The 24562-nt window shown below is 35.2% G+C and overlaps 3 protein-coding genes across 4 annotated transcripts in view; all 3 read left to right on the top strand.

Moving 5' to 3' along the window:
• The window catches only part of LOC106135112 (DNA-directed RNA polymerase III subunit RPC8), an 85179-nt gene that overhangs the window by 17647 nt on the left and 42970 nt on the right, over nucleotides 1-24562 (top strand). The gene's annotated exons all lie outside the window — the stretch shown is intronic.
• Nucleotides 547-9320, top strand: LOC106135082 (uncharacterized). Its single transcript, XM_013335272.2, has 8 exons — nucleotides 547-676; nucleotides 768-876; nucleotides 3276-4728; nucleotides 4831-5059; nucleotides 5144-5302; nucleotides 5377-5715; nucleotides 5795-5941; nucleotides 6341-9320. Exons 2-8 carry the CDS (start codon nucleotides 842-844, stop codon nucleotides 6469-6471), a joined length of 2493 nt encoding a protein of 830 aa, XP_013190726.2. The 5' UTR covers nucleotides 547-676; nucleotides 768-841; the 3' UTR covers nucleotides 6472-9320.
• LOC106135085 (3-phosphoinositide-dependent protein kinase 1) overlaps nucleotides 14736-24562 on the top strand; it is a 78492-nt gene continuing 68665 nt past the window's right edge. Inside the window, exons 1-2 of one of the 2 annotated variants that reach the window (XM_060946462.1) lie at nucleotides 14736-14980; nucleotides 17480-17583. The gene's annotated coding sequence lies outside the window, so the exon portion shown is untranslated. The remainder of the gene's footprint in view (nucleotides 14981-17479; nucleotides 17584-24562) is intronic. The other variant, XM_013335276.2, reaches the window with a different exon arrangement.

The raw sequence follows: 24562 nt of genomic DNA, 5'->3' as shown, positions 1-24562 counted from the left end.
CTCCTCCAGGAACGTCGTTCAGTTTTTTTTTTGACGTTCTTCTCGGCAGAGAAACCCTGACCGGAAGGTGGAAAGATGAGAAGGGCCGGCCTGCGGTCTGATGGCATTGGCATACACTTAAGCGCTAAATTAGTCTTAATTCGCTAAATTTCCGAAAACAGAAGACAACAAAAGAAAAAGTCATCCGTTCCGTTAAGTAAGTGCTCCACACCACAGTATTAATTTACTCTTTATCCACACCGCAGCTCACTCTCTCGCGTAGTAGGCGTACTTGCTTGAGTGTGGAGTGGAGCGGGCTTTGTAATAAAAAAATCAATAAATTAGGGTTGCTATCAGTAAAAATTAATCCATTATTAGACACTCAAGTTGAGATTGAAATAAGAGGTTGTGAATTTGTGATGAGGAATTGTAGCCTAAAAATTGTGCCTTGCGCTGGAGAAATTAATCCCTTCCTATTTTTAAAATTTTATATTTTCCCGCTTACTTTAATGATTTTTTTCTAGCCTGTTCCATAGGTCGGCGAAAAATCAATACCTACTTTATTTTCCTGGCAACCCTGGTTACAGGCGTATCCGTATCCGGCAGCCATTTTTTCGAGTTGTTCATTCGCCGGGTCTGTGAAAGGTCGCTTGCGAATGAGAAAATAATTTTATTACAAATTCTCTCTTCGTGAGAGGTAAGTTTGTTATTTCTAGCAAATTCTAGCACGTTTCTTTACAGATATATAATATATTCGGATTTGTATGGTAATACTATCCTTGTTCTAGATAACTACCTGTCTACCTAATCAAGCGTTTACCACCACGTAAGATCTTCAAACGAATTTTGAAACAGCGTAACCATGCAGTACAACGGCTTTCACAATCAACATCCTATGTAAGTAACATTGCCGATCATACTATAGAATTAATCAATCCATCCTGCGTGCCTACGCATAATGGGTTTATCATTTCAAAGAATTGTGTGCGGCGGCCATTTTGTGACATGTTGCTCAGCTGTTAAATGGTTGCCAGACCAATCCGACTCGTATACATTTCAAACCGAGGTATCTTCCTACCCTTTTTATGATTTTCTTCACCAATTAAAACTATTTTCATAAATAATCTACATTGTTTTTCTTCAACACAAACTGCCGATTGGAATTGGAATTTAGGTAGGTCCGTTAGTAGGTCCCTAGATCTACATAATGAAAGCGAAAGGTCACTCGCTTTCCTGTTTCTCGCCTATGCCTAAGTGTGTTCATGTGAAGGCCTCCTAATTTTAAAAAAAGAGAACGAACGGTGACGAATCAGTTCCCCACTTGTGCAGAGCCAAAGGTAACAACTAGTTCAGTTGTATAACACTTGTATGAGTTGCAATACGTACATATATGTCACGTCTATACCCCCCTTGCGGGGTAGACAAAGCCAACGTCTTGAAAAGAGTGTACAGTCACGTTTAGCTGTATGGGGAAATAATGGAAATTAGATTCAAATAGTGAAAGGCTAGCCCAACGCCTGCTAAAAGAATCCCAAGTTTATTACACGACATTTCAGACATCCGTGGGAGAGATATGAAGTGATCTTATTCTAAAGTTTTTATATAGTAGGTAGTCTGTTTACATAGGTAGTTGACCAATTTTAATGTTTTGGCAATAAGTAGGGGAATTTTGCTAGATGACAAGAAACCTAAGTATCTAGGTAGGTACCTACCTGGTGGATAAGGTCGTTAGATAATTCCAGAGATGTGACTTATCTAAGGTAAAATACTCTTTCAGAAAGGTATTTGTATCTTATTCTAGCAGTGCCCGCGACTTCGTACGCGTGGAACATTTATTTAGGGCATCATTGAAGCCCTCAAGGATGAATCATTTTCCCTGTCTTTTTTCACATTTTCCATTATTTCTTCGCTCCTAAAAGTTGAAGCGTGATGTTATATAGCCTTAAGCCTTCTCGATAAATGGTCTATTCAACTCAAAAAGATTTTTCAATTTGAACCAGTAGCTGCTGAGATTAGCACGTTCAAACAAGCCAACAAACTCTTCAGCTTTATAATATTAGTATAGATTTAGATACTTTTATTTAGTATATTATATTGTCGCAGTATTTAGTAAATACTTGGTGTTATATATTAAATAAATGCGTAGAACTGTACATTTTAGTAGAAGTTACTAAAACCCTGTAAGGACAAAATGATACTTATTATGGTTGTTTTTTACTAGAGCTAATTTCTAATGTCATTCAAGAAAATATAAACATTTTTGTAGTAGCTTCAGTAACACTTTTTTTTTATATGACTTGGGTACCAAAAGAACATGAAGAGTAGGTAGGTATGTAAAAGAACTAATCTTGAGACGAAAAATAAATCGATTTAAAAAAGGAACTTTATAGAGGCTTTGGACTATTAAGATGATTATATAAAAAAAGTTAAAGGATGAAATTAATTACATGTGTTTAGAGGATTCAGATTCCTCAATTGCAAGTGGCAAAAACATGGGTCCACTGCCAGCGCTGCTGTCTTACCACACAATAACACTGCAATACCTTAAACTTACTTTACTAACCCTATAATAAAATACATGTTCTTAAAATACAACACCTGTTTGCCGAGCACTGCCCCTGTGAAGCTATTCTTTTTTGGGTATGATCATGAAACCACATTGAAGGAAAATAAGACAAGATGTTTGAAGAGCTGGTTTTACTTAAGTCCAGCTTAAATTTAGAATGATTGTTCTGGTGATTTTTAAAGTATTAAATAAAATACCTTATTTTCTACTTTAAATACTTATTACATGGTATTTTGTATCACTGAATAATTCTAAGATATTAGGAGCATGATTTGCGATAAATTAAAATTTACAGAATACTGCAACCATGTGCTGGTTTTCCATATTTTAGGTAGATGCAACTTGGTTTATAGGTTTTTTTTTATACACTGAGTTAGCCTCGAAGTAAGTTCGAAACTTGTATTATGAGATACTAACTCAACTAGGTATACAATATTTTATAATAAATACTTATATAGATAAACATCCAAGACCCAGGGCAATCAGAAAAAGTTATTTTCTCATCATGCCCTGGCCGGGATTCGAACCCGGGACCTCCGGTGTCACAGACAAGCGAACTACCGCTGCGCCACAGAGGCCAACGGTTTCCAATACACACTATCATCTGTTCTAAAAATGTAGTTTTTTGGAGGTAGGTATAATAATTAAAATTTGAAGATACCTAACTCAATGTGTATTTAACTCATTTTGAGCTAGCTGTTGATTCTTAATGATGATTTTGTTTTTGTAGATTTAGACCTCGAACAGACCGGAATGAACAATTCGGTAAAATGCCTTTCTTCAACGGTATTCCTGATTTTGGAGGCCCAAAAAATTTCGGTGGCCCCAGAAATAACAACATGGGCAATAAAAATAACTTTCGACCCAGAAATGATTTTAATGGAATAAGAAATGATGGAAATCAAAATGATTTTGGTGGACCAAAAGAATTCAGGCCAAGAAATAATTTCAATAACCAGACTCAACGAAAGGAGAATGATGGTGATAAACAGATGAATCCCAGGGGAAATATGCAATATTTTAAGAGCGACTTTGGGGGTCCTAAACAGCAAAATTTTAATAACAAGAACAACTTCACTGCTAATAAAACTTTCAATAATAATGGCCAACCAGGAAATGGCAATGGTCAGCAAAATTTCATTCCTAAAAAAGTATTTAATCCTAATAATGATCGCCAGCAACAGTCAATGGAATTTAAGGGACGTAAGTTACAAAGTCAAAAAGCAAAACATCCAGGTGATAGCCTTATTAAACCAAATTGGGATTTGGCTAATCTTGAACCAATTCAGAAAGATTTCTACAAACCTCATCCTAATGTGGATGCTCGCACAGAAGAAGAAGTAATGAGATTCCGTTCAACAAAAGAAATTACAGTCAGTGGGAACAACATTCCACGACCTAACCAAATTTTTGATGAAGGTAACTTCCCTGATCACATTATGACCACTATTAAAGAACAAGGTTGGTCAGAGCCTACTGGCATCCAAGCACAGGGTTGGCCAATTGCTTTGTCTGGCCGTGACATGGTTGGCATTGCATCAACAGGATCTGGGAAAACACTTGCTTACATGCTTCCAGCAGCTGTTCATATAGTTCACCAGCAGCGTATTCAGAGAGGTGATGGTCCAGTTGCTTTGATACTTGCGCCCACACGGGAACTTGCTCAACAAATCCAATCTGTGGCACAAGCCTATAGTGCCCATGGCTGTATTAGAAACACATGTCTCTTTGGGGGTTCACCAAAGGGACCACAAGCTAGGGATCTGGAAAGAGGCGTGGAAATTGTTATTGCTACACCTGGTAGACTGATTGATTTCTTAGAGCGAGGCACAACAAATCTGCGGCGGTGCACCTACTTAGTATTAGATGAAGCAGATAGAATGCTTGACATGGGATTTGAACCCCAGATTCGCAAGATTATTGAACAGATTCGGCCTGATCGTCAAGTTTTGATGTGGTCAGCTACCTGGCCTAAAGAAATTCAAGCCCTTGCCGAAGATTTCCTCAATGATTATATTAAAGTCAATATTGGATCTTTAAATCTATCTGCAAACAATAATATTAAACAAATTATTGAAGTTTGTGAAGAACACGAGAAAGAAACAAAATTAACTAACCTATTGAAAGAGATTGCCTCTGAAAGAGACAACAAGGTTATTGTTTTTGTGGAGACTAAAAAGAAGGTTAGATTTTGCATATTATACAATCTCAGTAAAATTATGCTGATCATAATGGTTAATTTGGAAAAAGAAAAAAAAATATTATTGTTATTATTACTTTTACAGGTGGACGACATTGCTCGTGCTGTGCGTCGAAACGGGCACAAAGCATTAGCTATTCATGGAGACAAGTCACAACCTGAACGTGATGCTGTACTAACAGAGTTCAGAAATGGTGCCACCACTATTTTGATTGCCACCGATGTGGCCGCCCGTGGTCTTGATGTTGAAGATGTTAAATTTGTTGTCAACTTTGATTATCCTAACTCCTCTGAAGATTATATCCATAGAATTGGTAAAATTGCTTGATAATTTTTTTTGAAATGATAAGTTCTATGTCAAAGAAATAGTGAAATAATCAATGTATTAATAATTTTAGGTCGCACTGGTCGGTGCCAACAATCTGGTACAGCATATACTTTCTTCACGACTGGTGATGCGCGTCAGTCTCGTGCTTTAGTTGCAGTTCTACGTGAAACTGGTCAAAATCCCCCCAATAAATTGAACGAGATGGCCAGGACCAACAATAACAATTCAGGTGTGAATCTTTTTACTATTATTATCCATATACTTATTGAACTTACACTGATCTAATTTATGAATCTTTTATAGGACGTAACCGTTGGCAGCAACGCAAAGAAAACAATAGTGGTTCAAGCTCACCTCGTCAACAAAACAACCAGTGGAATAACAAGATGGCTGCTGTTGTCAATGAAGATAACCAGAATGCTTACCAAAACCGTAATATCCAGCAACAACCACCCCGTTTCAATAACCAAAACCAAAATAATCAGGGTTATAGGCAGCAAAACAACTTCCAGAAACCTGTGCCCTTTCCAAGTCCCAATGTGTTTGAGTCCATTGGCAATTACCAGGGTGGCTATAACAATGGCTACCAAAATGGGTACAACAGCCATAACCAAAATGGATTTAACCAACGGCCTTACAACAGTATGTATTGCTTGCAGTTCATTATCTGTTTCTTTGTTGAGTGTTAAACACAGTCACAATATTTTCTTCCATGTTGCAGATTCTCGTAATGGTAACCAACAATACCGCAACAACAACACCAATGGCAACAAATCGGGATCTGGTTCATCGTATGGTTCTCCTCCTCCTCACTTCACTACTCCTCAACATTATCCACAGATGCATCCCCACCATCAAGAGATGCTCGGTTAGTATTGTTCATTGATAAATATTACTATTTAAACCTATTCAAAAGAAAAAAGGTGGTTCTCAGTTTGAACTGTATGTATGTTTGTCCGGTTTCACTGAACCGATTTTGATGTGGTTTTTACTCAGGAAAATGTTTGTTACACTTAATAGAAATCCAATAGACTCAAAAAGGATATTGATTAGAGGCGGTTTTCTTTTTACAACATAATATATGGAAATTTTTAATACAGGTCAATGTCGAGGAGCATTTGAATATTCATATATAATATAGTATTACTAAATCAAAATCATATTTTCTAGTAAATGTAACTTTACCAAGTTTTAACATGCCATTTGCTTAGGTGATTCCTCAGTATGTCTGAGTAGTAAACTTCATTTTCTAACATAATTTGTTCAGGTGGCAAATATTACGGCGGTGGCGTGGGTGGCGGCGGCCCTTGCGGTTACCAGGCGGCGGTGGGAGCAAGTGTTCCCTTCGCTCACATGGCTCCTGGGCCTCTTCTCTATGCAGCTCCAGTGCAACAATAACTTGACTCCTTTCATCAACATCCACTGGCCCAAGCTATTGCAAAACATATGTGTGCAATGAAAAAATTTTTATCATAACTAAACTATATTTTGAGACGTCTTACCTTTTAAAGAAAGAAATTTCAATATTGTACTTATGATTTCCATCTAATTGTTAATGAGCCATATGGTGTTGAGACTGCGACCTTTGTTTTTTTTTTTTAATAAGCACGTGTTTGATTAGATTAATATATATATTGATGTAGATCTGAATGAAGACTTCTTTCACTTTGATTTGATTTTGTTTATTTTTAGAATATTTAAATACATTTTGAGAGAAATAGTTGTCGCACTTCGCTGTTTTGATTTTGAGGGAAATCTATTCAGATCGATTAAAATTAATGAATATGTGTGTTAGTTTTGTAAGGGATTGTATCCTCTGTCGAGTCAGTTTCGCATACGCTTTCCTTTGTTACTAAATGCTTTTTTAAGTAAAAAATATTCTTATATAATGTTCATATCTGTTTGAAGTGCAATGATATTAAATTTTTTCAATAATAATTCTGATAAAATATTGACAGTGGAAATGCGGGCATGACTGATAAAGAATACAGATATCCATCTTAATATTAATATGGTAGATACAAAGTAATGGAACTGTTTCTGCCTTTAGATTTTAATCATTATATTTGTTAGAGTAGTTGGTGTGGCTACCCCCTTGTATAATCCCGGGGGTGCCTTTCGTTTTTTCTTTCACATGTCTGTATAATGTACGAAATGCACGAAACATTAGAAGATGATTGAAATTATGTAGGGAAGCTTAAAGAAACAAAAAAGTTGTCTGAAATATTTAATATATTATTTTTATTGTTGATGATTGATCTTACCAGTGGAAAAGTGGGACATCTTAGAGATAATGTAAATTTATTGAAAAATTTAAACGCGTTGAATTCAATGCAAATGCTTTTTGATATTCTTAAAGATAACAATCTGTATTGCCAGATAAAATTGTGAATATTTTTCTTATGTAAAGTGATGTCAATGACATTTAAAGTCGCTGATTTCAAGATTATTTTTTTATTGAAGATTAGATCTTGATATACTTGAATATTTATGTCTAGGGTATTAAGTCTGCGTCTATTAGACTTGGACAATAGTTTGACTTGAACATGTTCAAACTCAACTGGTTCCATACTCAAAAATGTATAAAAAATGTAGATAACATGCATTTATCTTAGGGCGGTTAGAGCGTGATAAATATAATCGAACAACAGTGACTTTCGTTTCTTAGCAACATAAGTACTTCTTCATATTTGTTTTTGATTATTTTTTTATATATTGTGAGGTTTCAGATAATTCACATATTTTCTTTGTGCGTAAACGGGTTCTAAGGGCTAAGGTTAGGAACTAATAGGTACAAATTTTATCTATTGAGGCAATGTATTATCTTGAAGCCCGTTGCTGTCCAAAGATTTAAAAATCTGTGATATTTCATTAATATAACCTGTCGTTGCGTTTGTCAATTGTTGATACATATGGACACCTATGAAATGTGTTTTATTAGACAAAAATATATTTTTCGATTGAGGGAATTTCAAGAATGTTTGTGAATACAATACTTGCAAGTCATTCACAGATTTAATATAATATGATAGGTGTAAGATTTAATAATTTATTGTTATTCAATTTAGTTTTCAGTTACTAGGTGACGAAATTGAACCAGTTCAAAGGGACGTAAAGTTATTATCTATTTTAAGTATTCCGTTATGAGGTACATCTCGGAAGATAGCAGTGGGCCCTCCAGCCGATATTAACCTAGGGGTGAACAACGTGTTCGTGAATCTCGCATTTGTTGTATCTTATTGAGATGTGAGATTTGCTTTGTTATTTATGTACATTATAAGAGAAAGACTGCCATGAAAGGGATGTATGCATAAATCATCTCTGAGATGTTTGCCTGAGTTCTAGCCTGGACCGCTTTGCGTCTTCGCCGGACAATGGTCGGGCTAGAGAGTTGCATGCGTTTTAGATCGGCGCATGTCAAGAATGGTCGCGGATAGCAGGTAGCTCCTGTATTTTGTACAAAGTACTGCACCCACCTCTACTAAACAACTGTGATAATAACACTAAGTAGCGTAGCAGGCGATTTATATACTAGTTACGTCCAAGAGAAGGGATGACATCATATCTGACATAATGTATTGTGATAGTAATATATCAAGGCGTGACCATTTCGGTACGTTTTGACTTCGTTTTCTCTAAAAGCAAGACTGATTATTTCTTATTGATAAATATTTTATACATGTTTCACTTTGACTGAATGAATTAAGATGTCTGTATTTATATTGGTAGTTTCATTGCTGTGTGTTTTCTCAAAAATGAGTATTCACTATGTTGGATATGTGTCAAAATAGCCTTTCCATGCGGTCACCAAAATAATAAATTTTATGTTCGTATATATATTTAATACAAGAAATAATTTCTTTATTGTGATTGAAAATGTTGTTGACAAATTATGTGGCAGCGGCAGTATAAACACTACTTATAAAGTTTTATTTTTGTTGTTTTTGCAAAATTTTATTTTATTCAGTATATACCTAGGCGATCGTACTTTCATGCTTTATTATTTTATTAAGACTTATTTCAAAAAAAGCAAGTTGTGAAAAATATACATAGATTTTTAAGTATGTGGCAATGCAGATCTTCATTGATGGTAACTATGTACGAAATAGTTTATTCAATTTAAATAATGGAGAGATTCCATATAAAATCTGTCCCAAAGGGAAGTCTTCTGAATGTTTCTGAGAAGTGCATTTCTTCTATGTAATACAGTATTAAATTCAGATTAATAAATGGATGTATAATTATTATTAAGAGAATTTTATTATAATGTATCTATTACTTACTACCTTTCCCACTCTCACTTGCTTTGCACACTCGCTGATTTTCTAGTGTGCATTGCACTCTAATTCTCTACGAAAGAAAAATAGTGATTCAGGACTCGCGCAGTTTTATTTTGATTTGTTGTATGTTTTATCCATTATCTTTGAACAATCTAGTATTAACTTTAGGACTTTAACTATAACCTTTTCCCTTTGTCGGACATAAATAGATAAAGAACAGCAGGAAACTCTTTAGGGTTCTGCAGTAAACAGAATAATAAAACATATTAATATTTTCGCCATGTCTTATCTGTTTGTCTGCCCGCGGTTTTAAGTGATAGAAAGCTTTTGTATGGGCGAAACCTCTTGAAGGGTTAATGTGTATGGCGGCCGTGTCGCAAAAGAAAACAGTGCGTTTTTGGTTCCAACGTTTTCGTTCTGGAAATTTTGACCTGCAGAACAAACCCCGTGGACGGCCGGAGACTAGTTGATAATGGAGAAAAGGCTATTTGACAAATTTAAAAAAACCAGTTAACTAAGTAGTAGTTAAAAAACGTAATAAAAGTTGTATTTTTTAATTTTGATACTCATTTGCTGAAGTATCAATATTTCAATAGCGCGCCAAAACGCTACTTTGACAATATGGCGCGGCAAGGGGGTCGGTAACGTCACCTGCCTGTATTATGATCTGTGGCACATATAGTCGGTCAATCTAGACATTCGAAGCTACATTAATTCCCATCAAGCTGAAAATGAGTATAATTGTTTAAAACACAACCAAAAGCATTATTTTAAAATTCTCCATTATTCCGGCTTAAGGAAAAAAATTTACCCAAGGTTATTAAATAATAAAATATAGGTAGTATCGTTGAGTTAGTATCTCGTAACACAAGTCTCGAACTTACCCGATTCGTTGCGGATGACACGTATCCGTGCCATCACTTTTTTTTTGCGTGTGGCGTTAGACACGGATGTGTGCCATTTTGAAATCGATGCCAACTCTTTCAATTTAGCTTAAAAAAATTTTTACCCAGAACCAAATTATCATCATTTTGCACGTATATTAAGCTCGTAGTATTCGTTTCTGGATATTGTAAAAAAAAATATTAAATAGGGGTAACCAACCTTTTTAAAAGTTGCGTTATTTTTTATTTAACCATCATAATATGAACAATTATTAATGTATTAAACAATAAATAAAAACATTTATTAATCAGACAACATGATCCAAAGCGTTAGTTACAAGAGCTTATATTCTATGTACTAACATATATTCTATATACTAACTATGTAAATACAATTTAAAAACAAAAGAATGTTGTCACAGACTGTTGTCTGTGGATTAATTTTCAAATAACTGGACAGTTCCCACGATTGGCTATGGCATCCAAAACACTATTGCGGCTGACGGTGAGTTTTGTGAGTGTTCCTCCCAGTCTTGTGAATTCTGTTCTATAACTTTGTCATCGTCGCTTTGTGTTTCAATCTCTGTGTCGGGAATGTACTTTCTTTTACGCCGCAATTCTTGAACAGTAAATAACCATAATATAAAGACAAAATTTAGCAAAGTGATATTTTATACTGATGGTTTAGTTATTTATCTATAGTTTTAGTCGTTAATACTTAATTTAAACAGTTGAAATTTGTTATGAGGAAAACCAAACAATGCTTATAGATCTTATTTAATACTTCATAATCAATCAAATCATTAGGAAATGCAAAAAAAGTTAAAAAGGTTTAGCACAACTGCATTCAAAAAGTCACTTACCCTCTATTTCCCAGAAATACACTTATTTTGACACTTCTAATCACTTATATCTCTTTGCCTGACCGTTCACGTTATTTTCTAATCCAAACTAAGAGTATTCAATCTTTAAAACACGTCAAACATGGTCAAATACATTTATACTTATCCGCATGGCTGAAGACACGGATTCGTGTCATCTAATCGTATGGCGTTGGGCACTGATCAGTGTCACGTTATTTTTGTTCGACGCCACAGTTAAAAGTTAGCGAAATTAGACATCGCAACGAATCGGTTACTTCGAGACTAACTCAATCTGTGTAATTTGTCCCGTATACATTTATTTATTATTTATTTATACATTATCTTATGAATTTAACCAAGTCTCACTCAATATAGCTACATGAATGTTTTCCTTTAGGAGGAGTTCTTGAAAGCTAACTAATTTTGTTTTTAAATTCTGCGCATTCCATTGCAAAATATTTACGCGAATATAATTTGTACTTGTATTAACCTTTACTAATGTTAAAGAGTTCTAAAATTGTATCTTAAATTTTTCTTCCCGAAAAGAAACCACTCACAAATCTTTCACTTCTTCAAAAATTGCCACAATCACTGCACTTATTTTCTTCTTAATAGAACTATTCATTGACCTCCATATCTATACTTATTATGCATTGAACATTTAAGACAGTGGGCAAGTGGTAAACGAGAACATACGAAGTTCAGTGTACCTATGATTTGGTCAGAACCAAAAAACCACTTTGATGACTGTTACTTTTGTGTAGTGCAAATACACGGCATAAATAAAAAGAAAATGACATATCCTGACTTATCGTCCGCTAGAAGGCCTTTACTATACTCAGACACTACGAGAGTGGAACCATTAGATTTGTCGGGCACAGATATGATGGAGGTCTCTTCGAATGAACAAGACAGTGATTTTGAAACAGGAGTGCCTTTACTGTTCACCAAAATGCTTTAAGTGACTTAATAAGAGACCTTGACCTTTCCAAAGAGAGGTCTGAGCTACTATAGGAATCTAGTTGCTCCAGGTACGAAAGTCTCATTTTATCGTAATCGTGAAAGAGAACATCTTCCATTCTTTAGCTCTGAAAACAATTTAGTTTTTTTGTAATGATATTGGTGGCCTTTTGACAAAAATGGGTCTCCCGAGTTACCAAGCCGACGAGTGAAGGTTGTTTATAGACAGTTCAAAGAGGAGTTTCAAATGTGTCTTGTTAGATATTGGCAATAAATATGCAGCTGTCCCGATTGCTCATTCCACGAAGCTAAAAGAGGAATATGAAACTGTAGGCCTTGTTTTAGAAAAACTGAAGTATCAAGATCACCAATGGGTCATATGCGTAGATTTAAAAATGGTTAACTTTTTATTAGGTCAGCAAAGCGGGTACACAAAATTTCCATGCTTCATATGTTTATGGGACAGCAGAGCAAAACAAAACCATTGGATCAAGAAAGAGTGGCCCTTAAGAGAAAATATGGTAGTTGGTAAACAAAATGTTATAAAGCCACCATTGGTTTCCAGGGATAAGATCATTTTACCTCCACTGCATATCAAATTAGGATTAATAAAGCAGTACGTGAAGGCATTGGATAAAACTGGTTCATGTTTTGATTTCATTTCAAAAAAGTTTCCAGGTTTAAGTAAAGAAAAGCTGAAAGCTGGCATTTTTGATGGGCCTCAAATAAGACATTTAATCAGAGACAAAGATTTCATAAAGTCAATGAATGATTTGGAATTAGTGGCTTGGAAATCGTTCGTTAAAGTTGTTAAAGGTTTCTTGGGTAATGAAAAGGCAGAAAATTATGTGGAATTAGTTCAAGACCTTTTGAACAACTTTAAGAATCTTGGCTGTAACATGAGCATAAAAGTGCACTACTTGCACAGTCATTTGGATAAGTTCCCTGAAAATCTTGGTTCCTGTAGTGAAGAACAAGGAGAGCGTTTTCATCAGGATCTAAAAGTGATGGAAGATAGGTATCAAGGTCGCTGGGATGAGCATATGATGGCGGATTACTGTTGGAGTATCACACGGGATTGTCAAAATATTGAACATTGTAAAAAATCCAGAAAAAGAAGCTTTCTACCTGCAAAATAACGTTAATAAATATAAAATATTCGCTAATTATGTTTTATTTATACATATTTCATATCTCCAAAACTACACGTAGCATTACAAAAATAAGTATGTAGTTTTAATACGGGTACCCAATGTAATAAGAAACAGTTATAGTTTTGGCGGCACCAAAATCACTGTAAACCTGTGATAATTTACACACGATTTTCGGTAACCACGGCCGATCTAAATCCTTAATTTTGATCTTAAAATAGTCAAAATATATCTTTTTTACGAAGTCCGTTATAGGTTTTCTAAATTTTTTCACCACATATTCACCACAAATATAACAAAATGTATTCGGATTATTTAAACAACTTCTCTTAGACGACGACATAATAATATTATCAGATAGTTATACAAATTGACGAAATGCGAACACAGTAAACATCAGAAAATGGTTAGGTATATTTTTAATGTGGGTAGTTTAAAAACTACACGTAGTATTGCCGTTCTAAAACTTTTGTACGACTTTGTATCAAGTTATTAACGAAATTATGTCATAGGATTGCCAGCACCAAATTTTTTATTTTATTTTGTAGACCTGTGTTATACGAGTATTTTATTGTATGTAGAAGAACATGGATTGATCACGCATGTAAGATTTCAAATTTCCAAGCTCATATCCCGCGCATGTTGTGGTCGATCAAGGGGAATTGGAATCTTTTAGACGGCCCCCAATCTCTTTTTCTCCATCGGCACTCAGCTAAAGGTAGCTTTCCAAGTCTTATATCATGCCTCTACTCCGTAAAGCATAAAAAGTGACATGCAGAACAATTATACATACATACTTGCATATGGTCACGTCTATATTCCTTGCGGGGTAGACAGAGCCAACAGTCTTGAAAAAACTGAATGGCCACCTTCAGCTATTTGGTTTAATGATAGAATTGAGATTCAAGTAATGACAGGTTGCTAGTCCATCGCCTAAAAAAGAATCCCAAGTTTGTAAGCCTATCCCTTAGTCGCCTTTTGCGACATCCATGGGAAAGAGATGGAGTGTTCCTATTCTTTTTTGTATTGGTGCCGGGAACCACACGGCAACAATACAAAATTATTGACTGATAAAGATGGCGTTTTTGATATTTTTATCTTCGCAACTTCGTACGTACTACGTACGTAGATACACGTATACGAAGTTGCGTTGATAAAAATAAGTTGCGGGCCATCATAATATTCTGTCTAAACTCATGTCTAAAATAAGACTCCCCATAATTGATGTTTGGGGAAAATTAAGTTATACACTTAAAATCTTTGAATTAGGTAAGTGGGTGTACCTACCTATTTCTATGTTTCAACTTCAAATTACAAATAACTGATCAGCACTCGGGCAGCTAAGTTGGGTTGGGAGGCATTGTATTGTCAGGCAACTAAAAATGAATTATTTATTTCCTAGCGCCATCTATAGTACAAGTAAAGCATTTTTACATTTGGAACGAAACTGCGAACCAATGCGAGTTGAAGTACGTCGAACGTCTATTTGAATGTTGCCGATTGTTGCTAGATGGCGGATATTTGCCAATTTGCGGTCTGATTGGTCGTCATCTGGGTTGAATGTCTGATAATAGTAATTCCATTTTTTTTGTGAAATCTCAAGAAATAACATTAACTGTCATTGTTTTGTGCTTGCTGTAGTGGTTTTTTCGACTGACCAAAAGTGTTCACATAGTATTACCTTCAGTAATTTGGGATAGAATCGCATGTGTGAAAAATAAAACAACGAATATTTAACGAGGTCATTTACAATGGCTGAAACTAAAACGGTACGTATTTCAGTCTTTATTCAATGATAATTGAACTCTAGCATAAGTATACTTGACTTTGGGGGCGATTTTTAAAGAAGAAATTAACATGTATTGCAAAAATTCTTGCACATAACCAAACTTTCGCTGGTGACTTTATTGCTAGACCAGACGGCCTTGAGTCTAATCTTGTCCAAGTCAATGTCGTTTGTTTATCAATAATTTTGTCTAGATTGTAGTACCTACCCTTTTTTTCATCTAAGTTAGGTAACTGGTAATACACATTAAGCATCAGGTTCAGAATCTAGAAGACTAGTCGGCAGTATTATGCAAGGAACAGCCTGGGTCAGCTCTATAGGTATACCTATTTTCTTGCAATTGTCTAAACTTTTGCAGTGGGCCTTCCCGGTTTCAGTTTTTTTTATACCTACCTTTTGGTGGTGAAATGAGTGGTTCAACATGGCTACCGTTCTTTATTTTGAAGTTTCCTAAATCAACTACATAAGAATCCTGTGTAATTTGTCCTAATCCTAAATCTAGGAATCTTGTTTTTAGCTTGGCTTCGCTGTTGTCGTTTTCGAACACTAGGATCGAATCGAAAATGTCTAAGACATTTTCTCTTGTTTTAAATTCAAGGAGGGCTACCGACAGAACATGATGGACAAATTATATTTTTTTCCGCATAGGTACCTTACCTACCTATTTCTTTCCAATGTTTGTGTAATCAAGTGCCTACCTACCGAGTAGGTATAAAAAGAAATGCTTTATTTTGGCTGTTCAATTACTTCATAGTGCCGTGTGGTTCCCGACACCAATACAAAAAAAGAATAGGACCACTCCATCTCTTTCCCATGGATGTCGTAAAAGGCGACTATGGGATAGACTTACAAAGTTGGGATTCTTTTCTAGACGATGGGCTAGCAACCTGTCACTATTTGAATCTCAATTCTATCATTAAGCCAAATAGCTGAACATGGCCATTCAGTCCTTTCAAGACTGGCTCTGTCTACCCCGCAAGGGACATAGACGTGACCATATGTATGTATGTATTACTTCATAGATAGTTGTTTGACAAGTTGAAAAAAGGAGTGTGAAAGTGGATTATGAATCAGAATTGTATGATTTATACTAGGTACCTGCTTGCCTATGTTATTCGTAAAATGTCTTCCATATGCACACGATGTTACTGGCGCCGTCGGTCGACCTATACAAAAGATGGTAAACTGTACCAATTTAAGTTTGCCTTGATGTTCTGCCGAAGATCTATTCGAGGATGAATGAAAACAGGTTGACTAAGCAAATATACAGAGGAAATGTGAATGGAACTGTTGTACCTATGCTGGTATTGCATGTGCTGCGTATCATTGCTGTAGAGTGTTAATATTTGATGACGAAATTTCTCATTGCTTTTAAAAATCTGCTAAATAAAAAGTTAAAAAATTTTATGTGTAAAATAACAACTAACTAGCGCTAAATAAATAATAAAACAACCATATACCGCAAATCGGTAAAATTACTAAGCAGTCAATACATACCACGTTGCATGTCAGAAAACGTTTGTTATATGTATGTAAAGGGGAGCTTTCATAATTATTTTATTGTTCTTTAATTATTTATTTTAAAATATTCTGTGAGAATTTTAATCGTCAACCTGTTACCGTTATTGATATTGAGAAAAAACATATATGAAAAAACACGTTTGATTTACATTATATAATATATGTAATTTACATAATTTGTGAAAATTACAGCTTTCTAGTTATCACGGCTTATAAGATAAAGCCTGGTGACAGACAGACGGACAGACAGAAGCACAGACATATAGCGGAGACAGAAAACAGAATGCTTATAATCTGTAGTTAGTTTGGAAAAAGAAAGAAAAAAAGATGATTGCAAACTAAAAATTAATTTACAAATTTTACAGTCCATACAGTACATAGCATGTTGATGCTATGTACTGTATGGGCTACATAACATAGCATGTTGATAGTTGACAGATAGTTGATGCTATGTACTGTATGGACTACCGCAAGTTGTTGCGGGAGTGTGTCCAGAAGGCTGGCAGCATTGCCATATCTATATCTACATATATATTTATGTACATCAAGTAAAAATAAGAATAGAACTTAAACTAAAGAGAAAATAAGTACAAAAGCACTACTTATTCCAAGAGATATTTCTTCCAGTAGGCACACGACAGAAATAAAGAACCTTGATTAAATCTTTAGACGTTTGGTTAGGTCTAAAGAACCCTTAACCTACCAGCTTCAATGTAAATATTAAGCAATTAAGCAAAATAATTATGCAGGGATAAAGCATAGCAAGTGGAAAGTTTTGTCTCCGGGAAAATGGCGTGATTTGATCATAATTTTATATAGATATTTATTATAATGGGCAATCTTTGTATGTCCGACTCACGATACGATAGCCCGACAGAGACAGAGACTAGTCGGTTATTAACCAGTATCTTCGCTTATGAAAATTAAATTCGTATTTAAAATAACGCCTTCTTTCACACAGATGTCAAATGCACACAGGCAGATAGCCAGCGAGGGCGGCAGGGGCAGCAAGTAGAACTAGGTTAAGGCGTCATATTCGTAACCAGGTCGTGATTGCGGAACAAGGTAAGCCGTCCTATGGAAATTCTGACTACTATAAAAAGCAATGTAAACAATGATTCAGTGTATTTGTGCAGCTGAATACCTCCACCTGGTAATTGCATTCCTTTGCGTAACCCGCGCGTTTGATTGTAATTGACATGACACAATGGATGTTATGAGTAATCGAATGGTTTTACAATAAATATTTACTTTGATTGTTTTGGAGTGACGTACCATCACATGGAAAAAAATCTACTAGGTTCTGTTCTTACAAAACCAAGTCGCCAAAATTATTGCAAAAGTTGGTGTTAACTTTACATCGTAATTGGTACTTTACTTACCTCAACAATCGTTTCTTTTGCTTAGATGGTTTTAATAAACTTAAAATTCTTCTTGAAGGCGATGGACTAGTAACCTGTAACTGTTTCTTTAAAGTATGTATTTATATATTTTTAATCATTAAATCTTATTGCTTAATAATTATGCAGATATCACTAAGGTAAAAAATATTTATCGTCCCGGCCACGATTAATATTTGTAAATAAATAACCTTTTCCTATGAACATCATCCGTGGGGCTTTTTCTGTTTCACTGATTGTCGTCAAACGACCTTGTTTTTCTGTCATTGTGGCTGTTCCCTTAAGTAAATGCAAGGTCATTTTGACTACGTTTTCAATGAGTTAGTGGGAAAACTAACGAATAGGTGCGTACTAACTTAGGTTAACATTCACCAACAGAAATTCTAAAAGTCCCATTTATGGCTTAGTAAGATTTTGAGAGAATAATTTAGATTTTTTCAGAAATGGCGGCGTTAGTGTCCGCATAACATCACGTCTTGTACTTCTTATCTCTCCCGATGGCCTTGTCCTTGTACATTTGAAACTAGTAACTAGGTACCTACCCAAGGCCAACATTGATGGAAAGATATTGGTATCCCCCACTCAATACAATAGTACAGCACAAGTCATATTATTTATAACATTAGTACCTACCTAACTTGTAATAAAATGATATTGTGCTACGATGTTCACAAATTAGAAACCTACATTTCTACCTACAAAAAGAATTAAAAAAAAAAAAAAAATTGTGCATATGTTTGGCATTTTGCGATTTCTCGTAATTTTGACTTAACGGGCGACGACAAGCGACGCGACCATATAGCATCGGGCCTCGGCCAGGTGTGTCCGTACACGGGACGGGCGCTCATGCACACATGTGTACGAAAAACCCATAGAAACAATATTGTTTTTTTATACTTAACTAGAGTTTTTAATCAAAAAATCAAACAGTACTTCGCTAGTTAATTGTTCATATATTTCTTTTTTTGTTCTTTCAATACATACGAGTATGGTATGGTCATGAAAAAAAATGGGGTACATTCATCAAAGTTCTACACATTGAAAAATATTTTTAGAGCTACATTTGTGACATTTTCTATCAAGTTTTGAGATTTGTAGTTTACTAACATGTCCCCTAGAATGACAAAATATTTTTTTTTACGAATCAATGCAGTGAATCATCTACAGGATGCATTAAAAAGTCTCAATTAGCTGATGTAGTCGACTTGAGATTGAGACGGACAAAGTCGCGGACAACCGTTAGTAGTTTAATAACTGCAGGCGCACCTTGAGTGAAACTTTGTTATTGTAACCTTCGGCACGCAGTGTTTGTAAACAACCCGACGTGACTGCGTTTGAGTGAATGCTATCGTAGCTGTCATACATTTATTAGCTGTTCTAGTTCTATTTTTTTAGGGAGCTCATTGATTTTCTCCTTGGACACATCAGAAATGTCAGTGAGACATATTTCTGACATAATACTCAAATTAGATAACACTTTCCCATTATTAAGTCATCAAATTTCACAAGTGTAAAATTCTTTAATATAACCAGTACCTATTTGTACGTTTAGAAATTAAATAACATTTACTATAGAACATTACATTCAAGAACAAATTAATAGCAAAAAATAATTTAAATAAATCTGTTATACGACGAATGTTTGCCACTCAAATAAATAAATACAAAGTGAAAACTAAGTAGAGAGTGACACCAGAGGGGCCGGAATGCGAGCAGATTGCGCAACTTATTGTGACGGGGACTTGCTTCATTGCCTCATGCGCGGCGCGGCGGCAGCGCTAGCGCAGCCGGCTTACAAACATTTGCAGACGGTACTTTATTTCGTTTGCAATATTTATTTGACAAGGTTTTGATTTGCAATAGATACTGTCGAATCGATAAACTAATTCATTTACTTTTAGAAGGTTACATACATACATATGGTCACGTCTATATCCCTTAAGGGGTAGACAGAGCCAACAGTCTTGAAAAGACTGAATGGCCACGTTAAGCTATTTGGCTTGATGATAGAATTGAGATTCAAATAGTGACAGGTTACTAGCCCATCGCCTAAAAAAGAATCCCAAGTTGTAAGCCTATCCCTTAGTCGCCTTTTACGACATACATGAGAAAGAGATGGAGTGGCCCTATTCTTTTTTGTATTGGTGCCGGGAACCAAACGGTAAAAAAAGATTATTTTAGAAGATTCTTTGTTTTTATTTCCGTTTGCATTAATCGTAGTCGTATTGTAAACAAACATTGTATTCTTGACTCATCTCAGTTGTCTCACCTCAGCCATAGTTACATGCTAAGACTTCAGCATAATATATACCTTTTTAAACTGTAAACATGTTGAGGTTGAAGCGATTTATTTACGTGGTTAGCTTCTTTGTTTCATCTGAAAACTAATAGTTTTGGTAAGTGCATGATAAACAACTATCAAATCAAGAGTACCTTCTGTAGTATTTCAAACAGTGCGAATGTATCATTTCGCGAAAGCCGTAAGTGCCGTAAAGATAATATTTTACGCTGCTGTGATTTCACTCCTCGAATATCTATTTTTTCTGTTTTTAATATAAAAAATAAATAATTCATTTGGCATCGTAATAATATTATTTGTTGCAGTATAACAGTAGTATAGTATAGTGGGGTGTACCATAAAGTAACAACGCGCCTTCTTAGGTTCGTGGAAATATAAAGTTTGAACAAACACTTTTAAAAGTTACGTGTTTGCCCATTTGTAACTGCCAATTCTGCGTAAAACAATATTGTGCGTTGGTTCAATACTCACTTGGTCGGATTTTTTATTATAATACCTTGATAAGACTATTTCTGGAGTTATTATAAGCTAACATCTTTAGCACGTCCAAAAAGTAACTATAAATTAAGTAATTGAAATTAAATTTCCTCTTTTTAAAAGTTTTCGCTGAAAATAGCAAGATTTTTAATGAAAATTTTATAAGCTATGATTGTAACATTTGCTATTGGTTATTCAAATATATATAAAAAAAATGATAGTGAATGTTACGTGTTCACCAACTGGTATGAGCCATATTTGTAGTTATAAAAACGAACTCCAGCAGCTGAATAAGATCCGGATACACAAGTGCGGCCGACAGCCTTGCCAGAGGCAGTGTTTTTGCAAACAAATATTGCAACACAAATAGGCTGCGCAGGCGGCGGCACTCTCGCCGGTCATGTTGCGAGATCAACTATCCAGTTTGAACAACAAACAAACATTATTTAGAAACTCAGTTTGTGATTGTGACTAGCATTCGATGAAATTTCATGTCAATTACAAAACCTTTTTTTACAAAAAAATGTTTATGTAAAAGCACACTATATCTCACAAGTATACAGATGATTTGAAAATAATAAAAATAAGAGAAACATCGTCAAGAATAACTGAAATAAACTAACTTTAATCATTTAACTAGTTTCATAATTGCTTCAGCTCACGAAAAACAAGCTTGACCTTAAACAGTTTATGCAAATAAGTTGTTTGGTTTTTGTGTATTTATTGTTGGGCTTCCCATCTTCCTTTTTGTTTATGTGAAATTTGATGAAGCAGCGGAACTGCGTAGTGAAATGGTCCTAACATTAAAATAACATTGTGCTCATGGATCAGAGGTCATGGTATTGATCGCGGAAAGTGTAATGTCATGGGCTTTGCAAAACAACTTTGGCGCTACTCCTCATGTTTATGGTGATTCCATTAACAAATTCCAATTATATATACATACATAATAATCACGTCTATTTCCCTGAGGGAATCCCAGATACTTAATCTTTCCATTTGCCACGATCCCTGCATACTTCTTTCGCTTAATCCACATTTATGACTGAAGAGTCATGCTTGCATGAGAAGTCATGCAAGCTAATTATGTTTAGATTTTACTTTATAAGCTTTTCTCACAATTTACTTGTACGAGTATATATGTCTGTAAATGATAAATATTGAAATGTTTGTAAAATTCTCGTATTCTAACTTTCATATTTCCTGTTTATGCTCTATATCAAGTATACCTAATCAATATTATTTGTTTATTCTTGCTGAATTGTGAACAGTCTAGATAATTCATGATCGTGATATGAAAACCCGGGGGGTCGTCCGTAAAAAGGTTTTCCTTTTGATAACAAAAAAAGACCCTATATTTTTCATATAATCAACACAAAACGATTCAATTCAAAGAAATAAACATTTTACGTCCCTATTGTTTAATTGTATTTGTGTTAAATGTGCCTAGATTACTTCACTTACTGCGATTTGTCAATAAAGGAAGGAGGTTTGTTTCATATACATTTACGGGAAAACATTAGGTTGTGTAATGCAAGTTATCCTCTTAAGTTACTTACCTACGCTAACATACTCATATTACTGGCGTCGGTTTTGTATGCATCCGACACTAGCCTAGTGCAATGGCGCCGGCGCCCCCACCGTTGTAAATGAAAGCGAATACAGATATTCATTACTTTTTGTACGAAACATCACCATTTGAAATAAAAATGAAATGGAATTATAGTGATGTACATTTCCTAATTTACGTCAAAACTACTCAACGGATTACAACGCTTTCCACACACATAATTAGGAACGTTGTCAAAACTTTTTTTAGTCAAAATTGATTAAGGGAAAAAGAAGTTATGGTAAATTTAAAATTTACATCAAGGAATGCTTCAAAACTTTTAAACAGATTTGAATGTGATACTTGAAGTTTGATATAAGGAATGAAATGACTATATAAATTAGCGCGGGAATATGGTACTATAGAATTAGTCTATTATAGATCTGGTAATTATGGTATTATAAAAAACTATATTTTCGTATAATTTGTTTGGCGAAATTTTTGACTACGTATAGGTACGAGTATTTATGAGACTGAAACGTTCTTCTGTACGCTGAATATGTTGTAAACTCTGTGGCTTGTTGACAAGTGGGCGAAGGTCGTGCTGTGCGTTTTTCATTGCATGTCTGTTGCCTTTGTTTAAATTACGGTTTCACCGAGATTCAAGCGAAGGCCTACTTAGTAAGCCGTTGTAACTATTGCTTTTGTTTTCTTATTATTAAAGTACCATGTGTATGAGAAGATAATAATTAATTTGAAACTACGAAGCGAAAATAAGCAGTCTATGACAGGATGAAATAAACTTATGATAGGATAAAGTTTCCAGCTAAACGTCAATTAATGGTATGTTAAAAAGGGGTTCATTATCGAAATAGTATTAGGGTGAACAAGTTAACGACGGCGCCGAGGCGCGACTGGATGAATCATGATGCCTTTATCTTACGTTTCAGACGCACACGGAATGTAGGTCAACTGCTTGCGATGGTTTGTTTGGGTCCCCCGAATTAGAGTGTGTTAATAATACGACAACCTTTGCCTGCCGGTCTCCGTCGGCCAACGCGCTCTAAGTGTCAACTCTATTTTTGTCAGTGCTTTTGAACGCATACCAACTCGAGTGCATTCTAGTGTAGGTGTCAGTTCTGAAAAGGTTTAGTTATGAGTCAACTGCCGCTAAATATATTTTCCTGGTAATGGATTCTCGGAATCCTAGTGCAGTTATAGTTTGTATTAACGATAACGGTCATATAGATTTTCCTCATGAATTAAACCCGTAGGTATATGTTTATTCAAAAGGGATTTCCTATAATTTCTTTATGAGGTTACGTAACTTAATATAAATAAAATAATATAGTCTTTTTGTTATCTTAGTCGTAGTAGTAGCTGTATCAAAAGGTTCATATTAGCTTGGGTGATGCAGTGCAGGCGGAGTTGTGAGAAAATAGGTCAGTCGCCCACACCGCACGATTCACAAGCCGCTTCAGCGCCCGTTTGTTTGGGTCCGGGGTATTGATCAAGCTGCTACGAGCGGTGGGCTGCTCCTCGCCTGCCCCGCGAGTCTTGCGTAACATTGCCCGTGCACTCGCCGCATTATGCCAGAGGTTGCGCAACCAAGTTGCATAATCGTTGCAATCCGGGATACATATATAAGACTTTGTCGATCATCCATGAAACCATTTATTATTGTTCCAATAATATATTGCTCGTTTTAACCATAGCATTCTTGACAGTTTTGTTAAGTCGTTAGTTTCCTCATGGGGAATTCCTCTGCGTTTGTCGAATATTACATGACTTTTACGTTAAATTATTTGGATGATACTCGTGTTAGCCTTTTATAATTTAACGATACTAATAAATAATCGTGATCTGCTGATAGCTCGAAGGAGAAAGACAATATCAAAGAATGATCTTAAGTAGACAATCAGGCTGAAGTCCCATCTGATGGACCGCAAACTATGACCCCAACACCAGGCTTTTCCTCTCATTTCAAAGTTCTTGTGTCTTGAAAATTGTACATTAGAACCAATGGCATTACGTAACTTCAAATACTTATCACATTTATGCAGAGTTGATACTACCGATCATGGAGATCGAACGTGGAAGGCAAAATTACAAATCAATAAGAGCAAACTCAAATTTGTGCTCATGTAGTCTAAGAAATTCTAATACTTATTTATTCTATGACTTATGATCAAACCTGGTGTTGCCCCTGCCCAAATCTTTGCAATAAAGCCGATTCACCATAGATTGCCGGGCTGCAAACTAAAGAAATCACCAATCATGCATTCCTACATGCATTCAGCTGTATGTTGCGAACTATGA

Source organism: Amyelois transitella, chromosome 11 (genome assembly GCF_032362555.1).
Source record: "Amyelois transitella isolate CPQ chromosome 11, ilAmyTran1.1, whole genome shotgun sequence".
Classification (NCBI taxonomy): Eukaryota; Metazoa; Arthropoda; class Insecta; order Lepidoptera; family Pyralidae; genus Amyelois; species Amyelois transitella.
The sequence above is the reverse complement of the archived record's forward strand: the minus strand, read 5'-3'. Positions and strand labels throughout refer to the sequence as shown.

Excerpts from the sequence above, each read along its gene's own strand:
- LOC106135082 (XM_013335272.2), top strand. The coding sequence starts at position 842 with ATGCAGTACAACGGCTTTCACAATCAACATCCTAT. Across the intron at positions 877-3,275 it reads TTTCACAATCAACATCCTAT|ATTTAGACCTCGAACAGACC; the intron begins GTAAGTAACATT and ends TTGTTTTTGTAG. Across the intron at positions 5,060-5,143 it reads AGATTATATCCATAGAATTG|GTCGCACTGGTCGGTGCCAA; the intron begins GTAAAATTGCTT and ends TAATAATTTTAG.